This window comes from Sarcophilus harrisii, chromosome 2 (assembly GCF_902635505.1).
Source record: "Sarcophilus harrisii chromosome 2, mSarHar1.11, whole genome shotgun sequence".
Lineage (NCBI taxonomy): Eukaryota > Metazoa > Chordata > Mammalia > Dasyuromorphia > Dasyuridae > Sarcophilus > Sarcophilus harrisii.
Window position 1 is genome coordinate 480,995,881 of NC_045427.1, and position 23,833 is coordinate 481,019,713.

At 41.4% G+C, this 23,833-nt stretch overlaps 1 protein-coding gene and 1 long non-coding RNA gene across 6 annotated transcripts in view; one reads left to right on the top strand and one right to left on the bottom strand.

Moving 5' to 3' along the window:
- The window catches only part of LOC116421786, a 25,491-nt gene continuing 1,658 nt past the window's right edge, over positions 1-23,833 (top strand). Inside the window, exons 1-3 of one of the 2 annotated variants that reach the window (XR_004232320.1) lie at positions 1-196; positions 14,820-14,899; positions 21,318-21,615. This is a non-coding gene — a long non-coding RNA (uncharacterized LOC116421786). Of the gene's footprint in view, positions 197-14,819; positions 14,900-21,317; positions 21,616-23,833 lie in introns of those variants that run through there. The other variant, XR_004232321.1, reaches the window with a different exon arrangement.
- The window catches only part of C2H9orf50 (chromosome 2 C9orf50 homolog), a 19,653-nt gene continuing 9,137 nt past the window's right edge, over positions 13,318-23,833 (bottom strand). For 3 of the 4 annotated variants that reach the window (XM_031954796.1, XM_031954794.1, XM_031954793.1), the window contains 4 exons: positions 20,254-20,416; positions 15,877-16,324; positions 14,058-14,155; positions 13,318-13,516 (listed from right to left, as the gene is read on the bottom strand). In XM_031954796.1, coding sequence (XP_031810656.1) covers positions 13,483-13,516; positions 14,058-14,155; positions 15,877-16,324; positions 20,254-20,416 — 743 coding nt within the window. In that variant the 3' untranslated portion in view covers positions 13,318-13,482. The remainder of the gene's footprint in view (positions 13,517-14,057; positions 14,156-15,876; positions 16,325-20,253; positions 20,417-23,833) is intronic. The other variant, XM_031954795.1, reaches the window with a different exon arrangement.

The following is a 23,833-nucleotide window of genomic DNA, read 5'->3' on the forward strand; positions in this document are numbered from 1 at the left end:
GAAAAAATGCCTTTGCCCTAGCTCCTATTGCAGAAGAAGGGTATATAGGACACGTGAAACATTGCATAGAGCATGGTCTCTGGTCATGTCTTGCTTAGTCTTGCTAAATTATCTTTTCCTCCCTCTTATTGTTTTCTTTGTAATAAGGAGCGGCTGTCTGGCACAGAGAGGAGCAGAGATGTGTCTGGAAATGAAGGTAAGATTTTTATGAAAGATATCAATACAATTTTTTAAATTCAAGGGGAAGAGACCATTTCTTCTCCCTCCTTTACCGATGTCCCTGGCCAGGAGAACTGCCTAGAGGCACCAGGGCAGTCGGGGAAGGGGGGTGGAAGGGGGGAGATGGGGGGATATAAGAACCAACTGAATCCTATATACAGGCTAATCTTTACCAGTTGACCGGCTTTCCATATCTTGGGTTCCAGCCACGTGGGGCTTGCTCGCTCTCCCCTTGGCCATGGTCTGGATGCTGGACCTGAGATCAGAGGATATGAGGGTCACAGCTTGGGGATTCAGAGGCCATTTGGTCCAACCCCCTCATTCTACAGATGGGGAAAGAGGTCAGGAGAGTGTAATGACACCTCCCAGGGCAGTGAGTAAGTGGTAGGGCCAGACTTGTCCTCAGCTCCTCTGGCCCCTGCCCTTCACACAGCGAAGGAGCAGTGAGAGAATTTCGTTCCTGGTCTGGGCCCCTTTTGTGCTGAGCTGGCCACTAGCAGGTAGGGTACCCTGCTTTAGACAGACAGACTCTAGGAAATAACATCTGGCATTCCAAGGTCTTTTATGTTTGCTGATTGATGCTTACTGCATGATTTCTCTATAAATATATGCCAAATGTACTGCAGGATTGGCTCCGTTGCCTCCTTAACACTGTTTAACTTTGAGCAAAGCTTCTCTGGACTCAGTTTCTTCATCTATAAAATGGAAGCATTGAACTAGGTGATTCCTAAAGTCTGCACCAGCCAAAAATCTATGGTGGCAGGAGTCATACTAGATAGAAAGTCAGGCTGGGAGCCAGAATTCAAATTCTGTCTTAGACCCTTAGCAGCTATGTGAACTTGGGTAAGTCACTTACCTCCTCTGTCTTAATGTATGAAATGGAGATAATAACAGTATCTACTTCATAGGGTTGTGGTAAAGATCCAATAAAATAACACATATGAAGTGCTATGGAAGTCATAAAGCTTATATGTGTGTGTGTGTGTATGTGTGTGTGTACCTATTTGTGTCTAATGATAGTCATCTTTAGGGTGGAGTCAGGACAGAGATAGTGCACAACAGAGAATAAAAGAAAATTTAGAGGAAAGCATAGAGAGTGGAGTTTTGAAAATAATATAGTATCTATTATATAGTTTTTTTTAAATTAACAGTATGAAATTTAAAATCATGATTTTATAGTGCATCCTCTTTTTATGTTGTGCTGTATACATGGAAATATTCTTTTTTGTCTTTATGTCTTTAAGTTCAAAACGATTTTTTTTTTTTTAAGAACGGGTAGATTCAACATGGCAGAAAGAACACTGATTTGGGAGCAATGGACCAAGTTGGAATCCTGGTTCTGTCACTCACTACCCTTGTGACTCTGGACAAATGTGACCTTAGCTTCAGTATCTTCATTTATAAAAGAAAAATTTAGACTAGATGACCTATAAGGGATCTTCCAACTCTGAATCTAGGATACTATGTTACAGAAAAGTGTTAGATCTGCAATGGGGGGGGGGGGGGGGGAGGTATGCAAATTCACTTTATAAAAGGACTTAAGTTGGAATTCCTCTAAATAAATATCTTCCCTGATAAATTAAATAATAATAATAACTCATTTTATATAACTCTTTAAAATTAACAGAGCATTTTTCTCACAACTTGTGTTAAGAATTCACTTTATGGGGCAGCTAGGTGATGCAGTAGGTAGAATCTTGATCCTGGAGTAAAAAGGACCTGAGTTCAAATATAGTCTCATAGACTTATTATCTGTGAGATCCTGGGCAGGTCACTTAAACCTGACTGCCTCTAAAAACAAAAGGATTCATTTTATACCCAACTTTTCAGGAATGTAACTGACATATGGACACAAACCCTTTCCCCAAAGTGGTAAGGGTGGAAAGACATGAGAGATCTTCTCAGCTGACTACTTCATTTTAAAGATGAAAAAACTGCAGTTGAAAGAGATAAAAATGACTCGCCGAAATTCATGCAGTTAATAAGTAGCACAAAACGGATCCAAATTCAGGTCTCCTAATGTAAGTCAAAGTTCAATACTCCTTCCAAGGCACTGCTCATCTTATAGAGAGAGTGCAGCCGTTGCATGCCCTACCCCCATCCCCATCATCAAGATTTTTTTAAAAATCTGAAACAGAAGCAGCAGCACCTTGCATCCCAATTACTTTCTTTCCTGGGATAGAGAGGCTTGAGAACAGATTTTAAAAGAACATTTAAATAAACAGGAAAAAAAAATAAAAATAACACTATCTGTCTTAGAACCTGAATGCCGAATTGTAGCCCCAGGCTTATTCAACCAGCTGATTCATAGAACTAGAAGCAACCATGGAGATCATCCCACAACAACCCCTTCATTTTATAGAGGAAGAAAATGAGGTCAGAGTTGTCCCAGATTGCTTAGTGGGAGATCTGAGACTCAAACCCAGTCCTCCTGATTCCTCTGTTCTTTCCCCACTACAGCACACTACCATGTCCTTCCTGATAAGAGGCACCCAGAAGGGCTGGGAGTGGGTATGACAGATCCTGCACCACACACAGCTGCGGCACCGGCATATCTAGGGAGACCCAGGCACATCACGTATCTCTCCATTCCCCTCCATCCCCCACATGTGGGCACCCCAATCCCCTATCCTTGGAAGTAAACTGACTAGGAATGCTTGGCTCTGGAAACCTGGGTTAACCTAGTGAGAAATTATTTGCAAATGGAGGGGATCTGGGGTATGTATGTGTGTAACAAGCAGGTTATAGGGTCAGAGGATTTTGAGCTGAAAAGTCCAGAATCAGCGGCTATATTCTATTTTTCACCTTTGTCTCTCCCAGGCTGCAGCTTTCCTCCTCCTTTGCTGTATTTGAGTATTCTTTGCCCAACTCATTTTCACCAGACCTGGGGTCTAGAGCTTCCTGACAGCAGATAGTTGAGGCATAAAAAAGGGGCAGAAAGCAAATCATCCATAGCAAAGGGCCATTGCCATGGGCCTGGTGACTTAGCCATCCGAAAGGGGTTTATGGGCTGAAAAAGACATCTTGAAACAGAATAGAAAGAGCCCAGAATTTGGAGTCCGCAATTAACCTGGGTTCGAATTTTTCCCTTGGCACTCGGGAACCATATGACTTGAACAAACCACTTCCTTCTCTGGGCTTCGTTATCCCCATATGTCAGATGGAAAAAATAATGCTTTTCCTGTCTGCTTTAAGAATCTAGTGAGGTTAACATATTTAACATGTATTGGTCATCCTGCCATCTGGGGGAGGGAGTGGGGGGAAGGAGGGGAAAAGTTGGAACAAAAGGTTTGGCAATTGTCAATGCTATAAAATTACCCATACATATTACTTGTAAATAAAAAGCTATAATAATTTTTTTTAAAAAATCTAGTGAGGAAGAAACTCAGATAATGTACATAAAAATACTTTTAAAAAAATAATAATAATAGCAGGCTGACATTTACATAGCTTTCAAGTTTCCACTGCTTTATTTACATTACCTCATTTTAGTCTCACAACAATCCTCTGAGGTTAGGGATTACAAGTATGGTGATCCTCATTTTATAGATGAGATAACATGCTCAGGGAGGTTAAACCGCTTGCCCATGATCACACAGTTAGTACCCTCTCTTGACCTCTGTCCCTCCATTATTTAAGTGGCACAAAACAACTGCTTGGTAGAGTGTTATTTGTTAAGTGTCTGCAAGGCAAGGGACTAACTAGGCCAGAAGAGGCATTGCATTTGCTAGCTACCTCCAGTGGGTACTGAGGCCTGGAATGGACGAGCAAAATTTCATCCTCATTCCTTGACACGTTAAGTCTCTTCAGAATTGACTGGAAGATATGGAAGAATGGTATGTGTATTTGCAAGAATGCTACTTTAGTATATTTAGATCTATATATATTTAGATCTGGTTCCTAATGGGACTCCCTCCAATCTATCCTCTCTTGAGATTCCCATCCTTTTAAGTTAGGCTCCTCAATTAAAGCTTTACTTCTATATGGTCCCTGTTTGCTTAGAATAATCCAATAATGCTTAACAACTATGATTCTAGAGTCCTGGAAAAGGGACAGAAGGTGTGAGTCCAGTAATCGTCACTGATTAGCAGTATGAACTTTAGCAAGCTCCTCACTTAATCTGTCCTCCAAGATCACCAAAAAGCTTAAAACTGTTTTTTCTTCTTTTTACAAATTGAAAAAACCATTAGCAGACATAAATATTCCAACACTCAGAAGAGCAAAAAAAGATTATGTATTTGTAGGTGTGGCCAGGTCAGGACAACTACATGACAACAGGGAACTTATAACCCAATTCAAAGATATCCTAATTGCCAAATTTATCAGCCTTTGCTAGGTTTTCATCCTACTTGATAACTTTGATGTTATTGACCTTTCCTTGAAAGTCTTCCAGTGCTACTACACTATCCTGGGTTCTTTTCTCTATGGCTACTCCATATATTTTCTTCACTGAATTCTCTTTCTTCTCCTGCCTTCTAAATAGTGATGTTTCTTTAAAAAAAAAAAAAAATAATAATAATAGCTTTGTACTTTTCAAAATACATGCAAAGATAGTTTTCAACACTCACTCTTGCAAAACTCTGTGTTCCAAAATTTTTCTCCTCCCTTCCTCCCCGCCCCCCACCCAGACAGCAAGTAATCCAATATAGGTTAAACATGTGTTGTTCTTCTGTACATATTTCCACATTTATCATGCAGCACAAGAAACATCAAATCAAAAAGGAAAAAACAAGATAGAAAAAACAAGTAAGCAAACAACAACAACAAAGGTGAAAATACTATGTTGTGATCCACATTCAGTCTCCATGGTTTTCTCTTTGGATACATATGGCCCTCTCCATCACAAGTGTATTTGAATTGGCCTGAATCAACTCATTGTTGAAAAGAGCCAAGTCCATAACAGTTGATCATCAACATAATCTTGTTGTAACTGTATACAATGATCTTCTTGTTCTACTCACTTCACATAGCATTAGTTCATATAAGTCTCTCCAACTGTCTCTGAAATCATCCTGCTGATCATTTCTTACAGAACAATAATATTCCATAACACACATATACCATAACTAACACACATATACCATAACTTAGCCATTCTCCAATTGAGGGGAATCCACTCAGTTTCCAGTTCCTTGGCACTACAAAAAGAGCTGCCACAAACATTTATGCACATATGGGTTCTTCTCCCTTTTTTGTGATCCCTTTGGGATCCAGACCCAGTAGAGACACTCCTGCATCAAAGGGTATACAGTTTGAACATATGTTAACTGATCTATTAATAGTTGTAATGGCTTTCTAAACTGGCTTTTAGAGCAGCTAGATGGTACCATGATGCATAGAGCTCCAGGCCTGAAGATAGAAAAATTCATCTTCCCAAGTTCAAATCCAGCTTCAGACCCTCACTGTCTATGTGACCCTGGATAAGTCATCTAATCCTGTCTGCCTTAGTTTCCTCATCTGTACAATGAGCTGGAGAAGAAAATGGCAAACCACTGGAGTATTTTTACCAAATAAACTCCATGTGGAGTCATGAAGAGTCAGACTTGTCTGACTTAACAATGACAAACTGACTTTTCCTACCTCCATTCACTTGCCTTTTCAGTTTGTCCTGAGAGAACAATCAGATTAATTTTCCTAAAGCATTGTCCATTATGACACTTTCTACCCAAAAAAGCTCCAGTGTTCCTGTTGGCTATCAAAAAACTCCAGACTCTTAAGCTTGACATTCAAGGTCCTCCCATTATCCCACCTCCTTCAAATTATTTTCTTACTATTCACCCTTCCTGGAATGTCTCCCTTGTCTTCACCACCTCACTGAATCATCCCCAGCCTTCAAATCCCAGATCCATCAAACCTCGTTCAAGAAGCCTGACAACCCAACACTTTTAACTGTTTCCTCATCTAAGCTCCTACAACATTTATGATTTGAACTCATCAAAGACATAGCCCAAATAGCCCAAGTATTAGTGACAAAATAATACCTAATATTTAAAGGTTTAAAGTCATATATGTACACATGTGTATATATACATATATCAAATGAGATTATATATGCATGTGTATACTATATATACACATATATAATATCAAATTAGATTATATATACATATGCCATATATACATATTAAATGAGATTAGTTATACATGTGTTCTCTATATAATATTCACAATATATCAAATGAGATTATATATACACACATATATACACATCAAATTAGATTACATATACATATGTTTGTATATGTAATCTCATTTGATATGTGTGTGTATACAATCTCATTTGATACTCACAACATCTCAGTGAGAGCAGTACTACTATTTTCACCATTTTGTAAGTGAGGAAACTGAGGCTGACAGAGGGTAAAGGATTTGCCTAAAGTAATACACTAGTAAGGGTCAGGCAGAATTCCATCTAATATCTTTCAGGATCTAGTGAGACTGGTTCTCAACCTAATGATGTGGATCCCAATTTTTTTTTAAGTTTCTATAATCCTATTAAAAAAAAAAAAAGAAGTTTCTATAATCCTAGACATTACATAACTGCGACATGATATTCTGAGTGATAACTAAGTATATTGATCACAAGTTTGATAATATTCATTCTATTTTGATGTGTCACTTCTAATATTATTTAATATATTTGTACCTTCTCACTCCTAAGCAGAAAACAAGTTTCTTGAGGGCAGTGACCTCATTTCATGCTGCTTTGGATCCTTAGCTGGTTTTTCACATTGTTTATCATTGTCCTACACACTAGACTGGAAGCTGGTTGAGGGCAAGTACTATGTTTTGTCCCCTTTAAAAAAAAATAATCTGTTTTCATAACTCACATTTACATAACAATTCAAGAATCAGAGAAGGCTTTTCTCACAACCAGTCCATTAGACTCCTGGCCAGGCTTAGTGCAGAGCCTTGCATCCAGTAAATTGTATATACTTGTGAAAATAAAAACTCCTTAGCCTGAATTTTCAGGTCTAAGATAGCTGGTTCCATTGCCTTCAGGTCCTCTACAACACAAACCGGACCCAGAACTGTTCCCAGATCTCATTCAGCATTTTTCTTTTCTCCATCTTTGTGGAGCACATCCCTGTGGGTGAGGATCTACTCCCTCATCATCTCAGCTTATTGAAACTCTTCTCAGCCTTCAAGGTTCAGCTCTGGTGCCATCTCCTCCCTGATTTGTCCTCTGATCCCCTTAGCTAAAAGTGGCTTATCTCACCTTACTACTCTTACTTACTACTACCACTTACTCCTCTCTTACCTCTTTTGTATTATAACTTGTATTATAGTTATTTGTGTACAAGTCTTCTTCCCACCTACCCCCAGCCCATTACTCCCACATACTAGATTGTGAACTTGAGCACAGAGATTATTGGGTTTTTTTCATCTTTGTCTCCCTATCCACAATCACAAAGTCTTGTACACAGTAGGGACTTAATACATGTTTATTGAATGGAATTGTTGATTTTTTTTAAGGGAGTGACCCCACTGGGGCAGCTTAGAAAAAGGATTTTTTGTTTGTTTGTTTTAAAGGGAGAGAGGAAAGTCCATCTATTGTTCTTTGACCTGGTCCCCCCACCTCCCCAAGACTCCCCTGCTGCCTGGGATCTTGGGGGCTGCAGGCCTAGCCCAGATGTGGGGAGCCCCTGGCTGGCTGAGCAGCATGGACCCTTGCCCTGGAGCTGCTGGGAAGGCATCGAGACAGAGGCGGTGTTCTGTTCCTGCTGAGCTTTTCCATGAAGCCTTCTGAAAGGATGCTGGCTCCCTTCCAGCCGTTAGAAATGGAAATGTACCCGTCTCTCAGTGAAAAGGGACTTGCTCTTTATCCCTGGCCCCCTTGCCTCTATGATTCCAGGGTGGGCAGGGCTCCCTCCCTCCCCCCCCCCCCCCCAGGGTTCCCAGTGGGTGAGGGGAGAGAGAAAGAGGTCACTATGAGTCCATTTTAATTTGCTGGCGCCCGCCCATGTAGTGGCTGAGAAAGAGTAGAATTGTCCTAGTCCCACCCATTCCTTGCTGTGACCCTCTCTTCCCCCGACACTTCCCTTGGTTATCCTGTATTAACGTCTAGGTGCTGTCCCAGCTCAACGTAGTCAGGTTCCTCCTGGAGGGAGATGACATTTGGAGTAAGAGGGCCAGGTTGAGACCCTGGCTCTGTTACCTGCCTGTATGACTTTGAGGAAATTATTTCTCTCTGGGCCTCATGTTCCCTATGTAAAATAAGGTTGAAGGAGAGGCTTCCTACTAGCTCTGAATACTAGGGTTCCATGACTAATGCTGTTAGCAGAGGCCTGTCTAGGGAGGGCCAGGTGGAGAGGTTGGGGAGTCTGCAATGTTCTGCTTACATTCCCTCTAAGAATGGGGTAGCCCAATGAGCCACGGGCCCCAAGCTCATGAGAAGCATGGCTTGGGGTCAGGCTCAGCATAGGCAGTCTTGGAGGGATGAGGAGAGGAGGAGGGAAATTTCTCAGAAATGAGGAAGGAAAATCCTAGCTAGCTTCTCTCCTTTGTGTTCTCTGTGAGAGGAAAAGAATCACCCAGTGAGTGACTAGGGCAATACAGTGATCTGCTTCGAGGAAAAATATACCGAGGGAAATGGATTTGGGCATCAAAGCTAGGAATTCTGAAAGGTTAAGGGAAAGACTTGAACAGGGGTTCTAGAAACTAGAAACCTGGCTGCCCAGAGCAGTAGAAATGGAATTTTAAGACCCAAAAGGGAATTCTGACAACAGGAGACTCCAATCATCTGAACCTCAAGCCCCTAGGAACTCATCTGTCGGATGGATTTTGGAGCTGGATTGCCAGGCAGGTTTAGTCCCTGCCAAGGAACAGCCCTGGGTCTTGACAGTACTATCTGGTATGGCCCCTTGCCAAAGATCTGGGGAGGGAACAGTGGAAGGGAATGCTCAATCCTCATTCACCCTCAGAGCAATCCTGACAGGAGGGGCAGAATAGGAGCCAGTGCTTCCCAACAGTCTGAAGTCTTGGGGGGGGGGGCGGAAGGGGGCGGTGTGGAGGATTGGATTTAGAGACAAAGGGCCCGAGTACAAATTTTAGCTCTGCCATTTTTTCTCAACATGACTTTAGGAAAGTCCCTAAACCACTTGGCCTTTTTGTCATTCAGTCATGTCTGACTCTGTGACTCCATTTGGGGTTTTCTTAACAAAGATACTGAAGTGGTTTGCCATTTCCTTCTCCAGCTCATTTTACAAATGAAAAACCTGAGGCAAACAGGGTAAAGTGGCTTACTCAGGGTCACACATCTAGAAAATGTCTGAGGCTGGATTTGAACTCAGGTCTTCCTAACTCCAGGCCTGTGTTTTATCCATTATACCACTTAGCTGCCCTAAAAGGCAAGTAGGTTATTCCTTATTTGTAAAATGAGGGGAAATTGAATTAGATGATCTTTAACATTTCTTCCATCCATAATCTGTGATCCTATTGTCCCATATGTAACCTCTCAGGTCCTCAGTTTCCTCATGTGCCAAATGAGGATATACTAGGTGATCTCTCAGGGCCCTTCCAGCCCTAATTCTATGATCCTGACAGGTCTGGGGCTTGTTTATCTTGTGAAGATCTTTCCTCATGCAGTCCTTCAAAAGCTAAGACCAGTGATTAGCTCAGTGCCTGGCTCATAAAAGACACTTATATGAATGTTTATTGAATTGAAATGAATCAGCACTGGATGGTTGGAGGAACAGGGGGTTTGGGTTCAAAGGACCTGGGTTCAAATCCAAGTCTGTTTGCTGTCCTGTGACCTTGGGCAAATCATTTCTGCCTCTTTTGGATTCATTTCCTTCCCCTGTAAATGTATGGGGATTGGACTGGATGATCTCTAAGGGGCCCCTCCAGCTCTAGCTAACATTCTGGGATCTGTGAGGTTTGGGATGGGGTGCCGGTGAAGAGGTTCGGCTAGCGGGTTGGGGGCTCGAGCCAGAGGAGACGGAGAGTCGATTTCCAATTCCTAACTCTGTCATGCGGCTCCTTCTCTGTGCCAGGAGCAAAAAAATAAAAATTAAAAAATAAAATAAAAAAATTCCCGGCTAACCCTGGGCTCCCTCACTTAAAAAACTTCATTATTTACCAGTAGGTAAAGCGCTTTGAGATCTTGGGGAAAGATAACATTGGAATACTGGGCTCGTCTCCCGCGAGGCGGAGGATGCAGGGGAGCCGACGCAGGGAGGGCTGGGCGGCGAGGAGCAGGCGAGGCTCTCCCCGCACCTCCTCTGTGAGTTTCAGAGTTCGAGCGTGACTCAATTTCCAGGGGTCTTTGCTGACAGCAATGTGCCAGGCTGGCAGATTTTTGTTTTTAGAGAAAGGAGGCCGGGGGTGGGAGAGAGGAAGGCGGAGGAAAGTCGGGCATTTCTTCTTCCCCCTCACCCTCACCCCAAAGGGGGAAAAAGCCAGAGCAGGTAGAAGAGAGGATGCTGAAGGTAAATTCACCATCCACACCAAAGCTGTTTGAACAACCCCAGTGCCCAGCTGACTAGGGCCGGTATTATTGCCTGCAGCAGCGAGAAAGCAGAGGGAGGGAGGGAGGGAGGAGGGAAGAAGGGAGGGAGGAGAGGAGGGAGAGGAAAGGAAGGTTGAGGCTGGGGGGAAGGAGGAGGAGGAAAAGTTTCCGATCCATTAGTAAGAAGTGAAGTTTAACACAGCTCCAAAAAGAGATGGAGGCAGAAAGCAAACCCGGGGCAACACTGCCCTCATGTGGCCATCCCTGGGCATTGCACCCGGGCCCTGCAGTCACAGTTGCATACAGGTGTGTTGGGAGGGGGGGTGGGGTAGGGCGGCGGGGGGGCGGCGATGACTCGGTGGGGAGATGCTGGATTCTACCGGGAGGATAACGCTGCCCTCAGCGGGAACGAGGCAAGGGCTCGCGCGCGCGCGCGCCTCCTGCTCTGTGACTGTTGCTTTGTGGGTGATGGTGGATGATGACAAAAGATTCTCTCTTCCCTTGTTTGGGGGGTGGGGGTGGGCTCGGTGGGGATGAGGGCGAGGTTCGGGAGGAAGGAGGAAGGTGGCGACTCCGAAAATCGAGACGGGGAGTGGGATCCCCAGCTCCTCCAAACAACGGCTAAGGCTTAGGCTGCTGACTGTGGGGGGGGGGGGTGCAGGAAGGAGAGGCTGGCAGAGGGGAGACAGGGAGAAGGCGCTCGTCTCCGCCCCATGCGGTTTGGCTCGTTCAGCCTGTTGCCATCGGGAGTAGAATGTGTAACTGCACAGAATTCAGTCCCCAGCCCCACGGAACAGTCCAAATGCTACTCTCTCTCCCCGGCAGAGGTGGCTTGTTCCAGCCGTGACTACACATTTTCCTTCCTTCCTGAAAGTATAGGGGAAAACCCTTGGTCTTTAGGATGCCCTTTCATCCTCTGCCATTCTGCCTCCTGGGGAACCTGGGCTGCTGTGGAGTTGATTCCTCATCACCGGTTCCATTCAAATCGACACAATGTATCATGGTTCAGTGGAAAGAGCATCAGTGTTGGAATTGGAGGACCCGTGTTTAAATCCCATTTTCGACATTAACCACCTGCATGATATTGACCAAGTCATTTAATTAAGCTAAAAGGCTCTTAAGTTTCTTCATTATAAAATGAGAGAGTTGGGCTAGTTGGCCTCTGAGGTCCTTATGTGTCTATATCAAAATCCACCGTCAGTCCTGGGGGGATCCGAAGGCAAAAGGGACATGGCCTTGCCCTCAAGGAGTTTAGAATCTCCTAGAGATAAGTGGTAAGCGCACAAATAAAGATGAGACAATATCGGAGGATGCAGGATGAGTAGAAAAGGAATAAGGTAGAAAAGAATGATCTTTCCACAGGCAAAGTGGTCCTGAGCTATTAATTTAGATGGAAAGGGCACCTAGAACCCCATCCTGTCCAAAATCATATCCAGTGGCATGATGTTCAAAATTCTAATACTGGCAAGTCATTCATTTAAGGTTCCTTTGGTTAAGTGTTTCTGCCCCACCCCCACCCCCATCCTGAGGATTCACCACCATATCCCACCAATTCCAGGCATAAAAGGACAAATTTCTAACGCAGAAGTATGAATTTATCCTCACTGTTCTGAAGACAGAACTGGAATACCAGATGTCAGGATGGAAGAGAATAGGAATGGAAGAAGGGAAAAGATATCAGGTTTTTTCCCCCAACTTGCTCAGCCTTTTGGCCAGCTGCTGCCGCACGGGCCTGTCACAGCTGTATAGTTAGCTACAGCCCAGAGGGCAGATCCAGATGTGCTTCCATGGCCAGAAGCTAATCCAGATATGTACACTGCTAGTGGTTCATCTCAACCTGCCCACTCAAGTCTAAACTTATGGTATTAATCCTCCTTCCCCTCACTTTCATATGCAGATATAATTCTAGGCCAGTGGGAAACACACCAAATATTCTTCACATATCCCCCAAAACATACCAGATTATTCATTCTTTTTGCTCCAAAATGGGGACATCTGGTCCAAATATACCAAAGCATTGTGGATCCAGATGGCACTGGAAGCAAGGTGAACCTGGGCATGGAAGACACACATCCAGACAGATGTATGCTCTTGTGCCTGGGTTCTGCTAGCAAAAGAGAACAGGAAGTGGAATTCCAAGCCCAACTCTGCCAATTTCTAGCTATGTGATTCCACATCTACAAGAAGAGGATAAGAATACTTATGGGGCTAATAGGATTGAAATCTGAGAAGGACCTTACATCATTTAGTCCAACCCCCTCATTTGCAGATGAGAAAACAAAAAACCAGATTGATCAAGTGACTTGTCTAAGGTCATACAAGCATCAAGGAGTTCAGCCAGAATTCAGACTCCAAATCCAATGCCCTTTCCACTATTTTATTTGTGGGGAAAGTGCTTTGTAAACCCTAAATTATTACAGGTATGTGAGCTATAATTGATGTTAGGGCTGGCTTGTTAGCTCAGGGAGGGCGACAGGCTGGAGAGTTGGAGAGTTCTTCCTCAGTGGACTCTTAAACCATATGACCCTGAGCAAAGTCAGAGGGGAGAAGGCCTTCCATGGAGTTGAAATATGTCTTCAGTGAAGACATTTGGCTCTTGGTTTCTGGAAAGGCTTCATAGCCTATGAGCTATTGGTTGGTTGTGTGTCTGTTTTTAGTTAATTTTATTTGGGGGGAGAGAGAGAGTGTAAGGGGAAAGGGGGCAGAGGGAGTTGCTGAAATTGTCCCTTTCTTCTCTCCACCCCTGTGTCCCTGGATTTGCCACGTTGTTCTTCATATTGTCTCGTTCTTCAGGAGCCATTCTGGCTAGCTGGCTATCGGGGAGACTCAGAGCTGCCTTGGTTGGTGCTTCAGTCCCATTGTAAAGGAACAAGGGGTAGGAAGATATTAGGGCTCTGAGTCTGTGTGGTTTTCTCCTTCCTCCTAACATCCCACAAAGAGGGAGCTGGCAAAAGTCCAGCTTCAACCCAACCCTAACATCTCAGGGAGGAAGACACCAAAACCATTTGTCCAAGGTCCTGAACTCCTCCCATGTAACTCATAGCTTGCCGCCCTCCCCCAGTGACTGAATTTCTTCCTTTTGGGCAACCCAATCACTTGTCTCCTGCTGCCTTCCCAGTCTATAAACTCTCTCCCCACAGCAGGGTCTGACAGGGGACTCTGTAGAAAGGTTTGCTTCAGAGTTCTCTCTCCTGCTGGTTCTGTGCCTGCTGGGGCCCATAAAGCATACCTCCAAGCAACTGGACACCATAATGTCTGTGGACAAGGAACAAATGGGTCCTTCCCACCCTGGGATACAAGTTTATTTGGACCTGGCTTCTTTCTCAACCAATACCTAACTAGCCACTGCCTTACTTCTCTGGTCTTTTTATCAAAGTTTCTGGTTTACCTTTGAGTCCGAAGTGGGGTGAGTGGAGGAAAAAACTGGTAAGGTCCTGTCTGTCCTCCCTTCCGATTAGATGACATCAAGTGAGGTACAAAAGTATCCTGTAGGGAAAGAGGAAGTCCAATGTGGATCGGATCAGTGGAAAAGACAATTTGGGGTGAGGTGGTGGTCTCAGAGGATTGGGGTCTAATTCTTGCCTCTGTGACCTAGAACCCCACTGACTTCTGAAAGGCTTTTCATCGCTCTGCTCTTCTGGACTATCAGGAGTTCTCCTTTGGAACCTATTAACTTGTTTTTATATTTTAATAACTATTTCAATAGAATTGATTTCTTTCATAATCCTAAGTATTTTATTTTATGCATTTAAAAACAGTATTCTGAGGAGTCCATAAGTTTCACTAGACTGCCCAAGGGGTTCAGAAAACAAAAAAGGTAAAGAACCCTAGAGCAAGTGAAATCGAAGGCCCCTTCTAGCTCTGGGAAAACAGAACCCTGATTCCCAATTTCTCTTTGGGGAAGAAGAAAACAAACAGGGCAACTTTGAAAGTTACATGTTGAATTTGTCTTGGAGGGAAAAAGCAAGCTGTATATGGTGGTTTTCTTGTGCAATCAACTTTTTCTTTATATGAAAATACTCATTTGTCTGATAGTTTATTGGGTTTAGAATCAATAAAATAAAACAAAATTATTGGGGTGGGAGGGAAGGCAGAGGGGTTCTGACATTATTGAGAAAAGGGGTGATCTGAATTGTCCTTACTTTTTCAGTTAGGAGAAATGCGAGGCAAACAAGGTATGCTGGAAACAACATTGGATCTCCATGACAAACAAGGGACCTATATTCTAAGGTAACGTCTATCCCTAACTTACTGTATGACTGTGGACAAATTACTTCACTTTTCCTCAGCCTCAGTTTCCTCACTTATTAAATGAGAATAATCCTTGCTTTGGCTATTTTGTGGGATATTGGAAGTCTCAAAAGTGATCACAGATAAGGGGAATGTTTTGAAAACTGTGAAATGCTATGCAATCAGGGAGTTCTAATGATAGGCCACTTATGGGCCCAGTTCATTAGCCTTACTCTGTTCCCCAGTCTTACAAGGGAGTTCTAATTCCACCTGGCCACTGATCACATTGGAGCACATTTAATTTAAGCCACATCCAAGAGTGCTGGACCCAGCTTAAACCATTTTGTGAAGAGTCCATTGTCAAATTTTCAGTGTGAGCATTTATATCCTGGAAATCTAGCGCTATAATTAAGGTATGATTTATCGTTTTGTTGATTGTCTGGAGTCCAGACCTAAGAAGTGATAGAGAAAATGTTAATTACACTAATCAAATATAAAAGTATGTTGTATAGACTGTAGGCAGCTAAGTGTCACCATGGATAGCGCAGTGGGCCTAGAGTCAGAATGTGAGTTCAAATTTGACCTCAGACACTTTTTAGTTGTGTGATCCTCAGCAAGTCATTCAAACTGTCTGCCTCAGTTTCCTCAACTGTAAAATGGGGATAATAATAGGCCCTATCTCTAGAGGTTCTGTGAAGACCAAATGAAATAATATTTGTAAAGCACTTGGCACATTAGTGCTTAATATATACTTACTTGTTCCTCTTCTCTTTTTGCTAGCTTATTTTTTCTCAGAAAGCTGGTTGTTAAATGTTTATCAGAACACTGCTCAACACTCCCATGAGAAGACTGTTTTTGCATATGAAGAAGAGTATTATCCTATGGAAGAATGTGTTCTGATAGCTGATAGCCACATGGCTAATGAGTATGGAAATAGAGCTAAGGAGAGACTGGCAGGTACAATTGGCTGCACTCACCATTCTAGGAGCCCACAAGGAAGGAGAGTTCTCATTCAATGAGGAGACTCCAGTGTTGAGGGTCCGGCTTCGTGGCCTATCAGTGTTGATTACTGGGGTGGTGTACAAAGAGGTATGTTTAGCAGGATCGATACAGAGATCCTGGAACGGCCTAGAATTAGAGAAGTCAATGTTAGCCAGTGTACTGTTGTATAGATTGCCGAACGTAGGACTCTTCTTAGGGGAATCGGCGGGAAGGTCTTGGAATGACCTGGTGCCAGAAAAATCAATATTATTTGAGGTGCTGGTGTGCAGAGAGTTGTAGATGGGGTTCTTCTTAAGGGGATCTGTGCCCTGGTCCTGGAATGTCCTGGTACCAGAGAAGTCAAGAATGGCCAATGGGCTGGTGTGCAGAGAGCTGTAGGTGGGACTCTTCTTTAGGTTATCAGTAGGCAGTTCTTGCAATGACCTGGAACCAGAGAAGACTAGATTAGTCAGCAAAAGACAGATATCCTGTCTAGGGATTAGAAAATCAGTGATTTGAGAATTAGGGGTGGAGGGATGGAGATGGAGGTAGTATCTTTGCTCTGGAATTTTTCATTTCTATTGCTTAGCCCATAGCAAGTGCTATGAAATTATTTCAATATTCATTCTTCCAGTTATATTATTTTCTAATCTCCTAGCACAATCTTTATATAAAATACAGTAGTTACCCAGAGGAATCACTGTGGATAAAGGTGATAACTAGGTTTTAACTTGGGTAAAAAACATCTTATCCTTTCCACTACCTAACATTTTTATACGGGCAAAATTAAGTTAAAATTCAATTCCATTAACAGTAATTAAGCATCTACTGTGAGTAGGGACCCTGTGCAAAGTAGGCATTAAGGGAAATACAGTGATCAACAAGGCTGACCTTGCTCCTACAGGAAGGGGTCTAATAAGGAGATAAGACAGGAAGTACCAATAACCACAAAAGAAAATAGGATAATCAGCTGGTGAAGGAGCCATAAAGTGTTATAAAGAATCTGAGGCTCAGATAGCTCCCCTCCACTTTTGTTTATTTTGGGGTTTTTTGAGGGGAGATAGTTGAGAATAGGAAGTAATACAGTAACTATCTTAGGTAGGATTTGAAAAATAGGTCTTCCTGAATCCAAGATCAAATGTCTTGACTAAACCAGAGCATCAACCCAGAGCAGCTGACTCAAGCACTACATCCAAGTTCAGCCCAAACTACATTGAAATATTACTGGGACCTATTAATAAAATAAATAAAAATATAATAGAACATAAAGAATGGAACGTGATTTTCTTTCATATATAGGGGTTTTTACACAGTCAGGGTTTAGTGATCTGCCCAGGGTCAGACACAGCTAGCAAGGTTCTGAAGCAGCATTTGAGTTCAGGTCCTCCTGCCTCCAGGTCCTGTCCTCTATCCATAACAGCATTCTAGGTATGAGCCACAACATGTGGTTTTCTAAGTCAATAAGTCTAAGGCAGCCAACAGGCCAAATGGCTACATCTGAATTTTACTCCATTGAACTATACCACATTTGTGATCTTGAACAAGTTATTTTAGCTATTCTGTTTAACCATAAGATTAAGGGGGGTGGGGCTTGATTGGATGACTTTTAAGGTATCTTCCAGCTCTAAATTCTATGATTCAGTGATTTTTTTACTTCATTGAGGGGGAGACTGCTGAAGGTTTTTGAACAGGGGATTAACATAGAACTTTTCATTAAGAAGAGTATATATGAACCAGCTACGCCCAGAGAAAGAACTCTGGAAGATGACTAAAAACCATTACATTGAATTCCCAATCCCTATATTTATGCACACCTGCATTTTTGATTTCCTTCACAAGCTAATTGTACAATATTTCAGAGTCTGATTCTTTTTTTACAGCAAAATAACGGTTTGGTCATGTATACTTATTGTGTATCTAATTTATATTTTAATATATTTAACATCTACTGGTCATCCTGCCATCTGGGGGAGGGGATGGGGGGTAAGAGGTGAAAAATTGGAACAAGAGATTTGGCAATTGTTAATTCTGTAAAGTTACCCATACATATAACCTGTAAATAAAAGGCTATTAAATAAAAATAAAAAAAAAAAAAGAAGAGTATATATTTCAAATTAGGAGGGGGAGAGTGAATAGGTACAATTCTCTGAAATCAGAAAAAATGGTATCCTACTTTCCCCATTCCCCAGTCTCTGTATGAAATCAACTGGGAGTTGTGAGAGAACATTGCTGTATTTTTTGAGCCCAACCCTGTGTGGCTGGGAACTGGACCACTTCTGCTTGCTGCTTAGAGACCTTTAATTAAAGGCCTAGATGATGCAAAGAGTTTTCTCACAATTAAACATCCCAAGTAAACTATGTGTCTTATCTGAAAACTGGGCCTATACTGATCAGTCAGTTATTCTTTCCATGTTCCTTTGATTTAGGCACTTGGGGAGACAGATAGTACTTTTTTCCTGATTTTAGGAGATTGCACCTATTTGCTCATCCCTTCCCAACTTGGAAAGTCTCTAATTTTTCTTTCAATTAGAAAAATTAATTACCTAATTTTGTACCCTTTGTATACTCTGTATTAGTAGATATGCACTGGTCTTGGATTTAGGAAGAACAAATTTCAAATCCTGCCTCAGATACTGTTACTTCCTCCTCTCAAACTGCTTCCCCAAAAAAGAAGAGTCTCAGACTCTATAACACTTTATGGCTCTTTCACCAATTGATTATCCTATTTTCTTTTGTGATTATTGGTGTTTGCTGTCTTATCTCCTTATTAGGCCCTCTCCTGAAGGAGCAAGGTCAGTATCTTGTTGATCATTGTATTTCCCCTTAATGCACAGGGTCCTATTCATAGTAGATGCTTAATTGCTGTTAATGGAAATTAATTTTAACTTGACTTTCCATTTTTAATGTTCTGTTGTATTTGCTTTCTTTTAATTAGTCTTATTTGATTGTTTTTAATGCATAAAAATCTGTCTCCCCTTGTATTGGGCTCCATTGTCAAAGCTGAGAATGCCTGGGCCTAATTTGTTGAGTAATTGATATGCATTGCTTAATAAATCAATATGCCCAGAAGTTTGAACTTATGTTCCTCAGTTAGTTCATCTTCACTCTTCCACCTAGAGTGTGTAGTACTGAAGTTAGGAGGGAGAGATCTGAGGTAGGGAGACATTGATTTAACTGGGGTCCCACTTGGGGTCCAGGAGATGCGTTATAAAGATTGCCAGGACTTGGTACCTGATGGAGTTTGAAAAGTTAGAGAGAGGGTTAGGGTTGGGAAAAGATGGATCAAGACAGATCTTTAGGGAAAAGGTGGGGGATCTGGTTAGAGTTAGGTAATCTCCCACCCAGCAAAATTGTCAAAGTTAGAGGAGCATCGATTTAGAACTGGAAAGCATCTTAGAGATCACCTAGTCCAACCCATTCATTTTACAGATGAGGAAACTGAGATATAGAGAGGGAGTGGCTTGTCTAAGGTCATACTCATAGTAATAAGAGATTTTTAAGTGGCAGAGGAAGGATTTGAACCCAGGCCCCCTTGGATATCAAATCCAGGTTCTTTCTACTGTACATCTAAGAGGGAGAAAAACAAGGTGAAACTGGAAAGCTTAGGGAGAGTGGACAAAATTTGGAAGAATTACTGACAAATTTGATAAGGACTCGGGAAGAGATAAAAGGCTTTGAGGAAGCAGCAAAGGACCAAATACTGTGTGAAAGCATGAATTTTGAGTGGCCCTGGATAGCAATTTAGTGTGGGCTTGAAGGAGGAAAGAAATCATAAAAGAAAGTGTATAGAATATATTTATCTTGGGGAAGTCAACACAAATCAATTCAAAAAGCATTATTAGTGAATTTGGGGATTTTTATTGGCTAAGTATATGTATATGAATCTCACATCATCTTTTAAAGAGCAGCTGGGTAATTTAGTGATGGAGTGCTAGGCCTGGAGTTAGAAGTCCTGAGTCCAAACATGGCCTCAGACATGGCGGTGTGAGCCTGGACAAGCCTTAATGTCTGCCTTAATCCACTGGAGAAGGAAATGGCAAACCACTCCTAGATCTTTACCAAGAAAGCCACATGGGCAGAATGGTCTGTGGGGTCCTGAACAGTCCGATATGACTGAATGACCCAACACCACCAACAACGGAAGCCACTTCCTTCCCTTCCAGCAACCAGCTACAACAAGGGGATTTGGCCCCAAATGTAGTCAGAAGTCACAAAAATATCACTCAGCACCCTCATTAGTACATCTATACAATAAGGCCTCCTCTGGGATGGCTATCAGGGAGCTAGGTCAGATCTGGTCTTATCACCATGGCCTCTAAGAGTCCCTAGAAATTGGAACTGCTCCTAGTTTACAAAAAAAAGAAAAACCTTACATGGGTATGTTATCCATTCTCCCAGGACGAATGAATTCATCTCGCCACAGGTTCGTCTGCTGAAGTCCATTCCTTGGGATTTTCTCCATCCAAATCCCCAATTTCCCTGGAATAACTTCTGGAGACTTATAGGGTACTGGGCTCTTGAGGAGGCTCCTCTGAACTGGAGAGGAGAAAATAACAGAATCTGAATATCTTTTATACTAAAGAAAATGGAATTCTCATCTAGGGAGCAACAGGTAAAAACCCTAAACATTAACTACTTCAAGAACTTTAAAGATGTGGTCTTCTCCTACCTATTATCCCCCCTCTACTACCACACCAGTTCACAGAATTCTCAAAAAAAAAAAAAAAAAAAAAGATCAAATGATATGAACAGGCAGTTCTCAAAAATCAAAGTAACCAATCACATTATGCAAAAATATTCTAATTAATAGAGAAATGAAAATTAAAACAACTTTGAGGCTCCATCTCATAGCCATCAGATTGACAAACATGACAAAAATGGAAAAAGACAACTGTTGGAGGGTTTGTGGAAAGATGGACACACTAATGGGTGGAGCTGTAAGCTGATCTAATTATCTCTAGAAAGCTATTTGGGATTATACTCAAAAATTCACTTAACTATCCATCTTTAGTGATGCTACTATTAGGGTATATACAAATAATATTTATAGAAGCTCTTTATGTAACAGCAAGAAAAGAGAAACAAAATATTACCCTCAAATGGTGAATAGTTAAAAGCAAACTATGGTTTATGAATGTAATGGAAAATTGTGTCATAAGAAATTATAAAAGGGATGAGATGATTTCAATCTTGAATGGAAAAATTTGAATGAACACAGAATGAAGTGAGCAGAACTAGGAGAAAAATGTATATAGTAGCAACAGTATAAAGAAAAACTACTTGGGAATGCTTTAAAAACTTTGATGGAGAACTAATAACAAAACACGCTACCCACTCCTGACAAGTGCAAAATGAGACATATTTTTGGGCATGGCAAATTGTGAATTTGTTTTGATTGTCTGTGGTTATTTGTTTTAAGAATTTGTTTTTAATTTAGGGGAATTTGAGATAGAAGGAGGTAGCTACTGTATTGCAGAAGAAGAAGAAGAAGAAGAAGAAGAAGAAGAAGAAGAAGAAGAAGAAGAAAAGAGGGTCATTGATGCATTTTTAATGCACATAAGAGAATAAAAGGAAATGAGACAAACAAGACAGCTTTTGAGAGTAACATGTTGAGTTTATTATATACTTCAAAGAAAGAAAGCTATAAGAGACTCATGGTTTCACATGTCATCTATTAAATGAGATAATAATTGTAAAGCACTCAGCACTGTGCCTGGAACATAGTAAGCACTATATAAATGTTATCTGCTATTATTATCCTCTTTCTATTCTATTTTGTATATAGGAATATTTTTATTTTTTAGTGTTTGTTAAAATACAGAACAAAAAAACCTGTTTTTTTATGCCTAGCTCTAATTACTAGAAAATTCTTTGTTAACAATCAAATGAAGCTGAATGCTATGTGATTATAATGCCCAATTCTTGGCTTGTGGAAAGAAATTAGGAAATATTCTTTTAGTTCAAGAGGTGGGGGACTGCGGGTCTGGAATGGTGCATCTCATTTTAAATAGAATAGATATGCTTGTTAGTTTTGCTTAATTGTTTTTCTATCCTTTGTTACAAAAGAATGGAGAGGGAAGAAAGGAAAACATCTAGAGTTTATTTTCATATAAAAATTTTTAAAAGGCATCAATAAAAATTTTAAAATAATGCCTCTTAATAACTTATAGCACTTGATCCTAACTCAAATTCCCAGATCCACACAGAAACCACCTCCGAAACCAGAATGTTTTGGATTAAGAGGTTGAGCTAGGAATGGAATTATTTGTCCTAACTCCAGGTAGGGTAGGGTTTTCTCTGCCTTTACAGTTAACAGTCTTCATTCAAGTTTTGTTGCCTGAACACTTTTCAAGGCTGGAACGTTTGCACCAAAGAGGAGGGTTTCTCCTTGCATTTTCAGTGGTTGAGGATGACAATCCCGACTGCCCCGATTGTCGGTGACTTCATCTTAGTTTTTCTTCATTCCATCCATCCCTTAACCTTAAGGTCTTAGTTGATTCCTTCTTCTCTTTCAAATCCACGTTCTTCCAGGTACCAAGTCATCCTGTATTTATTATCCATGCTTCTTTCCATTTCCAGTCCTGCAGAGTTGTTCAGTCCAGAGATGATAGATCTCTAGCCCATCCTGTTTAAGCCATAAATTAATGGATAATGACTGGATCTCTGAGTTAATTGATATATGGAATTCCTGAATAAGGAAACTCCCTCTATTGAAGTAATTGTCACCATTTCTGCAACTCATAGTTCCTATGGGGCATCCACCTATACAGTGTGTGTCAGAGAGAAGCAGGATTGAACCAAGGTTTGTCTGGCTCCAAAGCCAGCTTTTTGTCACCGTGTGGGTGCATCCATACCATTGTTACAAGTCCTAACTTTCTGAAGTTCTCTATTGATTACCTATTGTTATTCAAAGTCCTCAGTGATTTGGACAGAGCCTATATTTCTTCGTGTTTTAACCACCTCCTTCCCACAAATCCTATGTTTGTGTCAAATCAGGACTACAGTTATCCCTTCCACATAGTGGGAGTTAGGGTTGTGGTGCCCCATAATCTAGAAAATCCACATAAAAATTTTCAGCCTTCTCTTCATACCAGAGAAGAAGTCAAATTATTATGGTAATATGTTGATATTATATAATTCTAGGTATATATTTTATTTATTTATTGAATTTCTTAATTTTTTCTCTGCTATCCGTTGGCCTTTGTCATCTGCAGTTTCCACATAACTCCCCCCAAATTACCTTTTCTTATGCTGATCCACAATACAGTGAAACTGCAGTGGAGAAAGTCATGATGTAGAAGGAATAACTGTGGTTGCTTTTCTTAGAGCATTTTCCTTGCTCTGTGCCTTGCCTCCTCCTTCTATGTCTTCCTGTAATGCTTTCTTCCTCCCTTCTTCAAATCTGACCCATTCTTCAAGCCCCAAACTCAAAAATCACCTCTTCTCTGAAGACTTTTGATCTTCTCATCAGATGTGATCTTACTACATCCCTTCAAAGCTCCATGGTACATATCACATTTTACATTGCAAGATAGCTATTGATATATATCTTATTTCTGCTAGGATCACAGTTGGACAGGGCTACAGAGAGCATTTAACCCAACACCCTCATTTCACAGATGAAATTAAAACCCAAGAGAAGTTGTGATTTGTACAAAGTCAAACTATTTGGTGGGGACCATGCCTTATATCCACAATGTCTAGCAAATAACTTTAGACATACTATGTGCTCGCTAAATAAATGCTGGTTGAATTAATGAGGAGGGTCCATTTCTTACCTCTGAAGATGAGGATTTGACTTTCATTTTTATCAAGATCAAAACACACATACACATAAACACACACACACAGAAAAGTCTCTAAGCTCCCGGCAATAACACCCCCCTGGCATTGATCTGCTTCTGGCAGTTATTGTCACTCAGACCTTTGGTATAGATTTTAGCTAAAACCTCA